At 36.5% G+C, this 14,446-nt stretch overlaps 1 protein-coding gene across 1 annotated transcript in view; it reads right to left on the minus strand.

Annotated features, from left to right (window-relative positions):
- Positions 1-14,446, minus strand: part of LOC137427450 (fibrocystin-L-like) — a 186,226-nt gene that overhangs the window by 102,353 nt on the left and 69,427 nt on the right. Inside the window, exons 9-10 of the mRNA XM_068116962.2 lie at positions 4,024-4,117; positions 3,355-3,437 (exon numbers count right to left, since the gene is read on the minus strand). Coding sequence (XP_067973063.2) covers positions 3,355-3,437; positions 4,024-4,117 — 177 coding nt within the window. The remainder of the gene's footprint in view (positions 1-3,354; positions 3,438-4,023; positions 4,118-14,446) is intronic.

A 14,446-nucleotide genomic window follows, 5' to 3' on the forward strand; every position in this document is an offset into this window, starting at 1 on the left:
AACTCCGCAAATGTTCACAAACTCCACAAATGCTCACAAATTTCACAAATGTTCACAAAGTTTCACAAATGTTCACAAATGTGCAAACAGTTTCACAAATATCATAAATGTTCACAAATATCACAAATGTTCACAAATCTCACAAATGTTAACAAAGTTTCACAAATCTCACAAATATTCAGAAATGTTTGCAAATTTTCACAAATTTCACAAATGTTCACAAAGTTTCACAAATATTCACGAGTGTGCACACAGTTTCACAAATATCACAAGTGTTCACAAATTTCACAAACATTCAGAAATGTTCACAAATTTTCACAAATTTCACATGTTTACAAATTTCACAAATGTTCACACATCTCACACATTCTCACAAATTTCACCAATGTTCACAAATATCACAGATGTTCACACAAATTTCACAAATCTCACAAATATTCAGAAATGTTCACAAATATCACAAATCTCACAAATGTTAACAAATTTCGTAAATCTCACAAATATTCAGAAATGTTCGCAAATTTTCACAAATTTCAGAAATGTTCAAAATTTCTCACAAACGTTCAGAAATGTTCAGAAATGTTCACAAATATCATAAATGTTCACAACTTTCACAAATGTTCAAAAATTTCCATAAACTTTAAAATTGCAACATAAGGTGTATCAAAGAATCACTCCTTCTCTTGTCTCGTTATTCCATATAAATTTTGAGTCATTAGTAAACCAAACTATAATCGTCATTGTTCTTTTGCGATCAAGCTCACTGCTCGGCCATATACATGATGCAAGGTCAACATTGACATGATACAATGTCACCAGGATGACAGTTTATAGCTTGGTGAGATTCGTAAATTTTCAGAAATTTCACAAATGTTCACAAATCTCACAAATATTCAAAAATTTTCACAAATGTTCACAAATGTGCACACATTTTCACAAATTCCACAAATGTTCGCAAATCTCTCAAATGTTCATACATTTCACAAATGTTCACAAATGTTCACAAATCTCACAATTTTTCACAAATTTTACATATGTTCACAAATTTCACAAATGTTTGCAAATTTCACAAATGTTCACAAAGTTTCACAAATGTTCACGAATGTGCACACAGTTTCACAAATATCACAAATGTTCACAAATCTCACAAATGTTCACAAATTTTCACAAATTTCACAAACTAGGGCATGCCCGTACTATATATAAGCTAGGACGTGCCCGTACGTGGGTGCCCGTTCCTTGCCAAAAAAAAAAACAAAAAAAACATGAATGGTTTGGTCCATTCGCAACGACCACAGAACCCCCCCCCCTCTATTTACATGCAATGGTTTGGTCCAAAGCGAACGGTTTGGTCCATTCGATGTGATTCGATGATTCGATGTGAATGGTTTGGTCCATTCGCAACGACCACAGAACCCCCCCCCCCCTCTATTTACATGAATGGTTTGGTCCATTCGCAAAGCCAAAGCGAACGACCACAGAACCCCCCCCTCTATTTACATGAATGGTTTGGTCCATTCGCAAAGCCAAAGCGAACGACCACAGAACCCCCCCCCCCCCCCTCTATTTACATGAATGGTTTGGTCCATTCGCAACGGCAAAGCGAACGGCGAACGGCTAAATCGCCATAGCTCGGTAAGTACTTGTCCGATTAATTTCAAACCTTGAAAAGGCACATCCTCGGGTCCCCAGCAATATACCTGGCAAGTTTCAAGTATATCGGACCGGTAGTTGTCGAGAAACAGCGGTCACAGACAAACAGACAAACGTACAAACGTACAAACGTACAGACAGAGATTACTGGAATTATAGATAGATGTTCAAAATTTCTCACAAACGTTCCGAAATGTTCAGAAATATTCACAAATGAAATGTTCACAAATATCACAAATGTTCACAACTTTCACAAATGTTGACAAATTTCCATAAACTTTAAAATTGCAACATAAGGTGTATCAAAGAATCAGTCCTTCTCTTGTCTAGTTATTCCATATAAATTTTGAGTCATTAGTAAACCAAACTATAATCGTCATTGTTCTTTTGCGATCAAGCTCACTGTTCGGCCATATACATGATACAAGGTCAACATTGACATGATACATTGTCACCAGGATGACAGTTTATAGCTTGGTGGGATTCGAAAATTTTCAGAAACTTCACAAATCTCACAAATTTTCAAAAATTTTCACAAGTGTTCACAAATGTGCACACATTTTCACAAATTCCACAAATGTTCACAAATCTCACAAATGTTCATACATTTCACAAATCTCACAAATTTTCACAAATTTTACACATGTTCACAAATTTCACAAATGTTCACAAAGTTTCACAAATGTTCACGAATGTGCACAGTTTCACAAATTTCACAAATGTTCACAAATCTCACAAATGTTCACAAATTTTCACAAATTTCACAAATGTTCACAAATCTCACAAATATTCAGAAATGTTCGCAAATTTTCACAAATTTCACAAATGTTCAAAATTACTCACAAACGTTCAGAATTGTTCAGAAATGTTCAGAAATGTTGTCAAATATCACAAATGTTCACAACTTTCACAAATTTCCATAAGTTTTAAAATTGCAACACAAGGTGTATCAAAGAATCACTCCTTCTCTTGTCTAGTTATTCCATATAAATTTTGAGTCATTAGTAATCCAAACTATAATCGTCATTGTTCTTTTGCGATCAAGCTCACTGCTCAGCCATATACATGATACAAGGTCAACATTGACTTTATTGTAGAACATGTCACTCATTCTTTTACAGAGTTATTTAACATAAGCTCGATTTTAGAGTATATAAAAAATTCTTTTTAAGGTGGATAAACTTCTTTTTAAGGTGGATTAAGATACTTTATGATAGATTAAAGAAAATTAGCTGACTTCAAGAAAATTAATAGACTGTCTTAGCTGTGGTTGGAGCATCCCCCAAGAGATGGCGCCCTCGGGTACCCAGTATATTCAGAGAAGTTACTTCTCCTAATGTCAATGGTTGAGTTTGTCCGACATCAAGTCCTGTGTTGTCAGCTGTCTCTGTCTACCCATGAGTGTGTGATTTGTGCATGTATGAGCCGTATGCGATCTTCCATATGAGCCTTAGAAACCGGAAGAGGAGGGGTGGGAAATTGAATTGAAAAAACTTAAGTCAAAACAACAGAAATCCAGGAATATCCACAAATGTGGAATGTCTCGTTTTTCACCATGTATTACAACAGTTCATTTTACCATGGTGAATGACATCCTTCGTTTATTAATGACACTTATGTTACGTATCCCGGAAACGGATGCTGTCCGAGACAAGCAGGAAAGGACCATTACCTGTTGTTTAAATACCCTGTCAATCTCACCTTTGGGAATAACGACAGTGTCTCCAACTTGTGGCTTTGCTCTTCCCAGGCAGAGCCACGTCAAGTGACTGGACCATTTGGCCCTGAAATGCATTTTATCTTCATGAGTTGGAAAAAAAATGTATTCCTTCACTCATTCACTCAAACATGCATTTTGTAAAAGTAGTCAGTGGGGGACAGGGGGGTTTTCCCACTTCAACTATTCCTACAACATGGCTCCAAATATTCTCACCTTCTTATGGGATGGTCAGGAAACGTTTTTGGCCCAGTCCTTTCCAGAACAGTCTGGCCAGGTCCGACTTTCGACTGAAGGTAATTCAGGGAGGAATTTGCAATTTGTTCAATGGTGCCACAGATAACTTGCCTACTCTTCGCCAAAGATACCCCCAGATCTTTATGTCCACCAATAACTAGGGCTGGCAGACGGATCCTCCAGCCCAACATCCTCCCGATCGATAGTACGCAAATGTATGCATCAAAGGGGCATGCGAAACACCGACACCAGGATGAAAGTTTATAGCTTTGTGGGATTCGAAAAAGCACTACACCAGAATGACAGTTACCTTCAAACAACTTCGTGGGAATTCCAACTCACAAATAAGCAAGGTAAACAAAAATATGGCATTTACAAAGAAAACACACAGAGGAAAAGAGCAAAGAAAATCTGACCTTACTGCAGTGCCAAACATAGAAGGAGTAACTGGACGGAGATTCAAGGTATTGCTGCATAATAATCTCCGAATAGCACAGTGACTGTTCATTGCTGTAAAGAAAGAATGGACCATGAGAAATTATTTAAATGGTCTCCACAATGTCATATAAAAGGGGTAAATAACAGCTTCGTAAGTCCAATGGCCATGCAGTCTAATGACAAGTAAGAACTAGAAAGAGCAATCAGAGATTGCAGACCCACGCCAGGACGTGTTTTCAGTGGTTTTTAAGACTTTTGTGTTAAAACAAATATGGCGGCCGAACCACGTTACTGATGATGTCATCATTATGTTTTTCTCTACCAATTTATCCATAGATGACGCTCAAGAAATTTCATCTTGATCGGATGAAGTTTTGTTCTTGTCAAATTATGACGTCATCATTGAGGAACCTATGGCATCATCATTAACATACGTTATTCTGCATGGAGAGTTCTTTAAAATGAGCCATGCCTCAATTTTTTCGATGCAGTGATTTTGGAGAGATAGAGGTGCAACGTTTTTCAGTTTTTCCAAGATGCGCCTGTACCACGTTATCCATGACATTATAATTATCATTAATATATATATATGTACAGGTGGAGTTGCACCTATGGTGAAAATTTGCGGTCAATCGGACCAACGGTTGCAGAGGAAATCATATTTATTCTGTACGGACAAAACAAACAAACGGCCTCAAATGCAATACCTTCTCCTCTGGCGAGGGTAACAAGAAATAGATAAGCATAAAGAGACTGATGACAAGTACGGATGAAAGTATGAGGATGAAAGTCTGATTAGAAATTAAAACTTATAACTTAAAAAGAACTTATAACCAGGAAACGCTGATTATATAAATAAGAACAAACCAATAATCATGAAGTCTGATAAGAGAGAACAACAAACCAATAATCATGAAGTCTGATGAAAGGTAAAAACAAACCAATAATCATGAAGTCTGATGAAAGGTAAAAAATAAACCAATAATCATGAAGTCTGATGAAAGGTAAAAATAAACCAATAACCATGAAGTCACGGTAAAAACCGTGAAGTTATGAAGGTAAAAAGGTAAAAACAAACCAATAATCATGAAGTCTGAAGAAAGGTAAAAATAAACCAAAAATCATGAAGTCTGATGGAAGGTAAAAATAAACCAATAATCATGAAGTCTGATTAAAAAGGTAAAAATAAACCAAAAATCATGAAGTCTGATGAAAGGTAAAAATAAACCAATAATCATGAAGTCTGAAGAAAGGTAAAAATAAACCAATAATCATGAAGTCTGAAGAAAGGTAAAAATAAACCAAAAATCATGAAGTCTGAAGAAAGGTAAAAATAAACCAAAAATCATGAAGTCTGAAGAAAGGTAAAAATAAACCAAAATTCATGAAGTCTGAAGAAAGGTAAAAATAAACCAATAATCATGAAGTCTGAAGAAAGGTAAAAATAAACCAAAAATCATGAAGTCTGAAGAAAGGTAAAAATAAACCAAAAATCATGAAGTCTGAAGAAAGGTAAAAATAAACCAATAATCATGAAGTCTGAAGAAAGGTAAAAATAAACCAAAAATCATGAAGTCTGATGAAAGGTAAAAATAAACCAATAATCATGAAGTCTGAAGAAAGGTAAAAATAAACCAAAAATCATGAAGTCTGATGAAAGGTAAAAATAAACCAAAAATCATGAAGTCTGATGAAAGGTAAAAATAAACCAATAATCATGAAGTCTGAAGAAAGGTAAAAATAAACCAATAATCATGAAGTCTGAGGAAAGGTAAAAATAAACCAATAATCATGAAGTCTGAGGAAAGGTAAAAATAAACCAATAATCATGAAGTCTGATGAAAGGTAAAAATAAACCAATAATCATGAAGTCTGAAGAAAGGTAAAAATAAACCAATAATCATGAAGTCTGAAGAAAGGTAAAAATAAACCAAAAATCATGAAGTCTGAAGAAAGGTAAAAATAAACCAAAAATCATGAAGTCTGAAGAAAGGTAAAAATAAACCAAAAATCATGAAGTCTGAAGAAAGGTAAAAATAAACCAAAAATCATGAAGTCTGATGAAAGGTAAAAATAAACCAATAATCATGAAGTCTGAAGAAAGGTAAAAATAAACCAATAATCATGAAGTCTGAAGAAAGGTAAAAATAAACCAAAAATCATGAAGTCTGAAGAAAGGTAAAAATAAACCAAAAATCATGAAGTCTGAAGAAAGGTAAAAATAAACCAATAATCATGAAGTCTGATGAAAGGTAAAAATAAACCAATAATCATGAAGTCTGAAGAAAGGTAAAAATAAACCAAAAATCATGAAGTCTGATGAAAGGTAAAAATAAACCAATAATCATGAAGTCTGATGAAAGGTAAAAATAAACCAATAATCATGAAGTCTGAAGAAAGGTAAAAATAAACCAAAAATCATGAAGTCTGAAGAAAGGTAAAAATAAACCAAAAATCATGAAGTCTGATGAAAGGTAAAAATAAACCAATAATCATGAAGTCTGAAGAAAGGTAAAAATAAACCAAAAATCATGAAGTCTGATGAAAGGTAAAAATAAACCAATAATCATGAAGTCTGAGGAAAGGTAAAAATAAACCAAAAATCATGACGTCTGATGAAAGGTAAAAATAAACCAATAATCATGAAGTCTGATGAAAGGTAAAAATAAACCAATAATCATGAAGTCTGAAGAAAGGTAAAAATAAACCAAAAATCATGAAGTCTGAAGAAAGGTAAAAATAAACCAAAAATCATGAAGTCTGATGAAAGGTAAAAATAAACCAATAATCATGAAGTCTGAAGAAAGGTAAAAATAAACCAAAAATCATGAAGTCTGAAGAAAGGTAAAAATAAACCAATAATCATGAAGTCTGATGAAAGGTAAAAATAAACCAATAATCATGAAGTCTGATAAAAGGTAAAAATTAAAAAAATATGTCACCCACAGGGTGAACCGTATCTTGCCAAAATGTGAAAATTCCGTTTTTTCGTCATGACGTCATCAAATGACGTCATAGCGTCAAACTGTTTACAGATCTGGGAAGCACTCATCAAGGGCATTCATATGAGGTATTACTCGATATGGTACCTACGATTTCAAAATTTGACCTTGGGGTCAATAATTTTCGACCTCCAGCGCTAACCATGAAGGTCAAGGCCGATCGCCACCAAAAACTAATCAGCTGAGCGCCGGACCATATACTAGATTCCCATGAAGTTTGGAGACGATCCGATCAAAGTTACTCAAAAAATTAGTGTTTCGTCGACCTCCATGATTGACCACAAAGTGACCTTGACCTTTGACCTTGACCTTCAAAATTTTGTGTGCTGAAGGGTATCTCTATAGGACTCTGATATGCGAAGTTACAGGAGTTTCCAATAATAACTGTGGTCTACAGAGTGATCTAAACGTGAAAAAAAAATGATTAACCACAAACAAAAAAACAAACATACAAGCTGACTAATACATCTTGCAAAAACTTCGTTTTGGCAAGATTTTGCAAGATGTATTAGTCAGCTTGTATGTTTGTTATCTTGCCAAAACGAAGTTTTTGCAAGATGTATTAGTCAGCTTGTATGTTTGTTTTTTTGTTTTTTTGTTTGTGGTTAATCTTTTTTTTTCACGTTTAGATCACTCTGTAGACCACAGTTATTTTTATTGGAAACTCCTGTAACTTCGCATATCAGAGTCCTATAGAGATACCCTTCAGCACACAAAATTTTGAAGGTCAAGGTCAAAGGTCAAGGTCACTTTGTGGTCAATCATGGAGGTCGACGAAACACTAATTTTTGAGTAACTTTGATCGGATCGTCTCCAAACTTCATGGGAATCTAGTATATGGTCCGGCGCTCAGCTGATTAGTTTTTGGTGGCGATCGGCCTTGACCTTCATGGTTAGCGCTGGAGGTCGAAAATTATTGACCCCAAGGTCAAATTTTGAAATCGTAGGTACCATATCGAGTAATACCTCAAATTGAAGCCCTTGTTGAGTGCTTTCCAAACATATAACTAGTTTGACAATGTGACGTCATTTGACGGCGTTATGACGAAAAAACTGCACTTTTCATTTGTTTTTTTGTTTGTGGTTAATCATTTTTTTTTCACGTTTAGATCACTCTGTAGACCACAGTTATTATTGGAAACTCCTGTAACTTCGCATATCAGAGTCCTATAGAGATACCCTTCAGCACACAAAATTTTGAAGGTCAAGGTCAAAGGTCAAGGTCACTTTGTGGTCAATCATGGAGGTCGACGAAACACTAATTTTTTGAGTAACTTTGATCGGATCGTCTCCAAACTTCATGGGAATCTAGTATATGGTCCGGCGCTCAGCTGATTAGTTTTTGGTGGCGATCGGCCTTGACCTTCATGGTTAGCGCTGGAGGTCGAAAATTATTGACCCCAAGGTCAAATTTTGAAATCGTAGGTACCATATCGAGTAATACCTCATATGAATGCCCTTGATGAGTGCTTCCCAGATCTGTAAACAGTTTGACGCTATGACGTCATTTGATGACGTCATGACGAAAAAACGGAATTTTCACATTTTGGCAAGATACGGTTCACCCTGTGGGTGACATATTTGGCAAGGTATATTGGTATTTGCAAGGTATTTGCAAGGTATTGGCAAGGTATTTGGCAAGGTATATTGAGTGTCGACATAGACCAAACAAGTCATATTAATGGCAAAATATCACAAATTTGACAAAAACGGAATTTTCACATTTTGGCAAGATACGGTTCACCCTGTGGGTGACATATCTGGCAAATTTGACAAAATTTGGCAATTTTGGCAAAATTTGACAAATTTGGCAATTTGACAAAATTTGGCAAATTTGACAAATTTGACAAAAACGGAATTTTCACATTTTGGCAAGATACGGTTCACCCTGCGGGTGACATATTTGGCAAGGTATATTGGTATTTGCAAGGTATTTGCAAGGTATTGGCAAGGTATTTGGCAAGGTATATTGAGTGTCGACATAGACCAAACAAGTCATATTAATGGCAAAATATCACAAATTTGACAACTGTGTTTGTTTTCTGGCACTTTGTGGCACTTTGTGGCACTTTGTTTGTGGCACTTTGTTTGTGGCACTGTCACAACTGTGTTGTGAAAACGGAATTTTCACATTTTGGCAAGATACGGTTCACCCTGTGGGTGACATATTTGGCAAGGTATATTGGTATTTGCAAGGTATTTGCAAGGTATTGGCAAGGTATTTGGCAAGGTATATTGAGTGTCGACATAGACCAAACAAGTCATATTAATGGCAAAATATCACAAATTTGACAAAAACGGAATTTTCACATTTTGGCAAGATACGGTTCACCCTGTGGGTGACATATTTGGCAAATTTGACAAAATTTGCAAGGCAAATTTGCTTGCAAATTTGCAAGGTATTGGCAAGGTATTTGGCAAGGTATATTGAGTGTCGACATAGACCAAACAAGTCATATTAATGGCAAAATATCACAAATTTGACAACTGTGTTTGTTTTCTGGCACTTTGTGGCACTTTGTGGCACTTTGTGGCACTTTGTTTGTGGCACTGTCACAACTGTGTTGTGAAAACGGAATTTTCACATTTTGGCAAGATACGGTTCACCCTGTGGGTGACATATTTGGCAAGGTATATTGGTATTTGCAAGGTATTTGCAAGGTATTGGCAAGGTATTTGGCAAGGTATATTGAGTGTCGACATAGACCAAACAAGTCATATTAATGGCAAAATATCACAAATTTGACAAAAACGGAATTTTCACATTTTGGCAAGATACGGTTCACCCTGTGGGTGACATATTTGGCAATTTGACAAAATTTGGCAAATTTGACAAATTTGACAAAAACGGAATTTTCACATTTTGGCAAGATACGGTTCACCCTGTGGGTGACATATTTGGCAAGGTATATTGGTATTTGCAAGGTATTTGCAAGGTATTGGCAAGGTATTTGGCAAGGTATATTGAGTGTCGACATAGACCAAACAAGTCATATTAATGGCAAAATATCACAAATTTGACAACTGTGTTTGTGAACATTTTGTAATAACATCTAACAAAAAATATCAAACATTTGTACGTTTTTCTTGTCATATTAAAGGCAAATTCATCATGGTTCCTGTTTAGTGTTACAGATCCGTAACTTCTGCCTTTGTTGTTCTTATATACTTGTTGGATTTTTTTAGTTTCAGGTAATATTGTTGTTAAGATTTTTGTGTGAAATGGAGATGACTTTAGCAAAAGGTAAAAATAAAAAAAATATGTCACCCACAGGGTGAACCGTATCTTGCCAAAATGTGAAAATTCCGTTTTTTCGTCATGACGTCATCAAATGACGTCATAGCGTCAAACTGTTTACAGATCTGGGAAGCACTCATCAAGGGCATTCATATGAGGTATTACTCGATATGGTACCTACGATTTCAAAATTTGACCTTGGGGTCAATAATTTTCGACCTCCAGCGCTAACCATGAAGGTCAAGGCCGATCGCCACCAAAAACTAATCAGCTGAGCGCCGGACCATATACTAGATTCCCATGAAGTTTGGAGACGATCCGATCAAAGTTACTCAAAAAATTAGTGTTTCGTCGACCTCCATGATTGACCACAAAGTGACCTTGACCTTTGACCTTGACCTTCAAAATTTTGTGTGCTGAAGGGTATCTCTATAGGACTCTGATATGCGAAGTTACAGGAGTTTCCAATAATAACTGTGGTCTACAGAGTGATCTAAACGTGAAAAAAAAAAGATTAACCACAAACAAAAAAACAAACATACAAGCTGACTAATACATCTTGCAAAAACTTCGTTTTGGCAAGATAATAAACCAATTAATCATGAAGTCTGATGGAAGGTAAAAATAAACCAATAATCATGAAGTCTGATGAAAGGTAAAAATAAACCAATAATCATGAAGTCTGATGAAAGGTAAAAATAAACCAATAATCATGAAGTCTGATGGAAGGTAAAAATAAACCAATAATCATGAAGTCTGATGAAAGGTAAAAATAAACCAATAATCATGAAGTCTGATGGAAGGTAAAAATAAACCAATAAAACTCACCCACAGGGTGAACCGTATCTTGCCTTGACAAATTGACCGCAAAGTGACCTTGACCTTCAAAATTTTGTGTGCTAAAGGGTATCTCTAAAAGACTCTGATATGCGAACTTACAAGAGTTTCCAGAAGGGAACTGTGCTCTACAGAGTGACCTAAACAATGCGAACTAAAGCAATACAATATACATGAAAAGTGCAGTTTTTTCGTCATAACGCCGTCAAATGACGTCACATTGTCAAACTAGTTATATGTTTGGAAAGCACTCAACAAGGGCTTCAATTTGAGGTACTACTCGATATGGTAACTGAAACTTGAAAATTTTACCTTTTGGTCAAAATTGAATGACCTTCAAAATGACCTTGAAGGTCAAGGCCGATCGACACCAAAAACTAATCAACTGAGCGCCATACCACACCCTATATACCCACCAAGTTTGGAGATCATAAGATCAAAGTTACTCAAAAAATAAGGGTTTCGTAATTTGACCTTGGGGTCAATAATTTTCGACCTCCAGCGCTAACCATGAAGGTCAAGGCCGATCGCCACCAAAAACTAATCAGCTGAGCGCCGGACCATATACTAGATTCCCATGAAGTTTGGAGACGATCCGATCAAAGTTACTCAAAAAATTAGTGTTTCGTCGACCTCCATGATTGACCACAAAGTGACCTTGACCTTTGACCTTGACCTTCAAAATTTTGTGTGCTGAAGGGTATCTCTATAGGACTCTGATATGCGAAGTTACAGGAGTTTCCAATGACTCGATATGGTAACTGAAACTTGAAAATTTTACCTTTTGGTCAAAATTGAATGACCTTCAAAATGACCTTGAAGGTCAAGGCCGATCGACACCAAAAACTAATCAACTGAGCGCCATACCACACCCTATATACCCACCAAGTTTGGAGATCATAAGATCAAAGTTACTCAAAAAATAAGGGTTTCGTAATTTGACCTTGGGGTCAATAATTTTCGACCTCCAGCGCTAACCATGAAGGTCAAGGCCGATCGCCACCAAAAACTAATCAGCTGAGCGCCGGACCATATACTAGATTCCCATGAAGTTTGGAGACGATCCGATCAAAGTTACTCAAAAAATAAGGGTTTTGTCGACCTCCATGATTGACCACAAAGTGACCTTGACCTTTGACCTTGACCTTCAAAATTTTGTGTGCTGAAGGGTATCTCTATAGGACTCTGATATGCGAAGTTACAGGAGTTTCCAATAATAACTGTGGTCTACAGAGTGATCTAAACGTGAAAAAAAATGATTAACCACAAACAAAAAAACAAAAAAACAAAAAAACAAACAAATAAAACATCACCCACAGGGTGAACCGTATCTTGCCAGGGTTTCGTTGACCTCCATGATTGACCGCAAAGTGACCTTGACCTTTGACCTTGACCTTCATAATTTTGTGTGCTAAAGGGTATCTCTAAAAGACTCTGATATGCGAACTTACAAGAGTTTCCAAAGGGAACTGCGCTCTACAGAGTGACCTAAACAATGCGAACTAAAGCAATACAATATACATGAAAAGTGCAGTTTTTTCGTCATAACGCCGTCAAATGACGTCACATTGTCAAACTAGTTATATATTTGGAAAGCACTCAACAAGGGCTTCAATTTGAGGTACTACTCGATATGGTAACTGAAACTTGAAAATTTTACCTTTTGGTCAAAATTGAATGACCTTCAAAATGACCTTGAAGGTCAAGGCCGATCGACACCAAAAACTAATCAACTGAGCGCCATACCACACCCTATATACCCACCAAGTTTGGAGATCATAAGATCAAAGTTACTCAAAAAATAAGGGTTTCGTAATTTGACCTTGGGGTCAATAATTTTCGACCTCCAGCGCTAACCATGAAGGTCAAGGCCGATCGCCACCAAAAACTAATCAGCTGAGCGCCGGACCATATACTAGATTCCCATGAAGTTTGGAGACGACCCGATCAAAGTTACTCAAAAAATAAGGGTTTCGTTGACCTCCATGATTGACCGCAAAGTGACCTTGACCTTTGACCTTGACCTTCAAAATTTTGTGTGCTGAAGGGTATCTCTATAGGACTCTGATATGCGAAGTTACAGGAGTTTCCAATAATAACTGTGGTCTACAGAGTGATCTAAACGTGAAAAAAAATGAAATTGAATGACCTTCAAAATGACCTTGAAGGTCAAGGCCGATCGACACCAAAAACTAATCAACTGAGCGCCATACCACACCCTATATACCCACCAAGTTTGGAGATCATAAGATCAAAGTTACTCAAAAAATAAGGGTTTCGTAATTTGACCTTGGGGTCAATAATTTTCGACCTCCAGCGCTAACCATGAAGGTCAAGGCCGATCGCCACCAAAAACTAATCAGCTGAGCGCCGGACCATATACTACATTCCCATGAAGTTTGGAGACGATCCGATCAAAGTTACTCAAAAAATAAGGGTTTCGTCGACCTCCATGATTGACCACAAAGTGACCTTGACCTTTGACCTTGACCTTCAAAATTTTGTGTGCTGAAGGGTATCTCTATAGGACTCTGATATGCGAAGTTACAGGAGTTTCCAATAATAACTGTGGTCTACAGAGTGATCTAAACGTGGAAAAAAAATGATTAACCACAAACAAAAAAACAAAAAAACAAAAAAACAAAAAAACAAACAAATAAACATATGTCACCCACAGGGTGAACCGTATCTTGCCAAGTGACCTTGACCTTTGACCTTGACCTTCATAATTTTGTGTGCTAAAGGGTATCTCTAAAAGACTCTGATATGCGAACTTACAAGAGTTTCCAAAGGGAACTGTGCTCTACAGAGTGACCTAAACAATGCGAACTAAAGCAATACAATATACATGAAAAGTGCAGTTTTTTCGTCATAACGCCGTCAAATGACGTCACATTGTCAAACTAGTTATATGTTTGGAAAGCACTCAACAAGGGCTTCAATTTGAGGTACTACTCGATATGGTAACTGAAACTTGAAAATTTTACCTTTCGGTCAAAATTGAATGACCTTCAAAATGACCTTGAAGGTCAAGGCCGATCGACACCAAAAACTAATCAGCTGAGCGCCATACCACACCCTATATACCCACCAAGTTTGGAGATCATAAGATCAAAGTTACTCAAAAAATAAGGGTTTCGTTGACCTCCATGATTGACCCAATTGAATGACCTTCAAAATGACCTTGAAGGTCAAGGCCGATCGACACCAAAAACTAATCAGCTGAGCGCCATACCACACCCTATATACCCACCAAGTTTGGAGATCATAAGATCAAAGTTCCTCAAAAAATAAGGGTTTCGTTGACCTCCATGATTGACCGCA

This window comes from Myxine glutinosa, chromosome 5 (assembly GCF_964187855.1).
Source record: "Myxine glutinosa chromosome 5, kmMyxGlut1.1, whole genome shotgun sequence".
NCBI lineage: Eukaryota > Metazoa > Chordata > Myxini > Myxiniformes > Myxinidae > Myxine > Myxine glutinosa.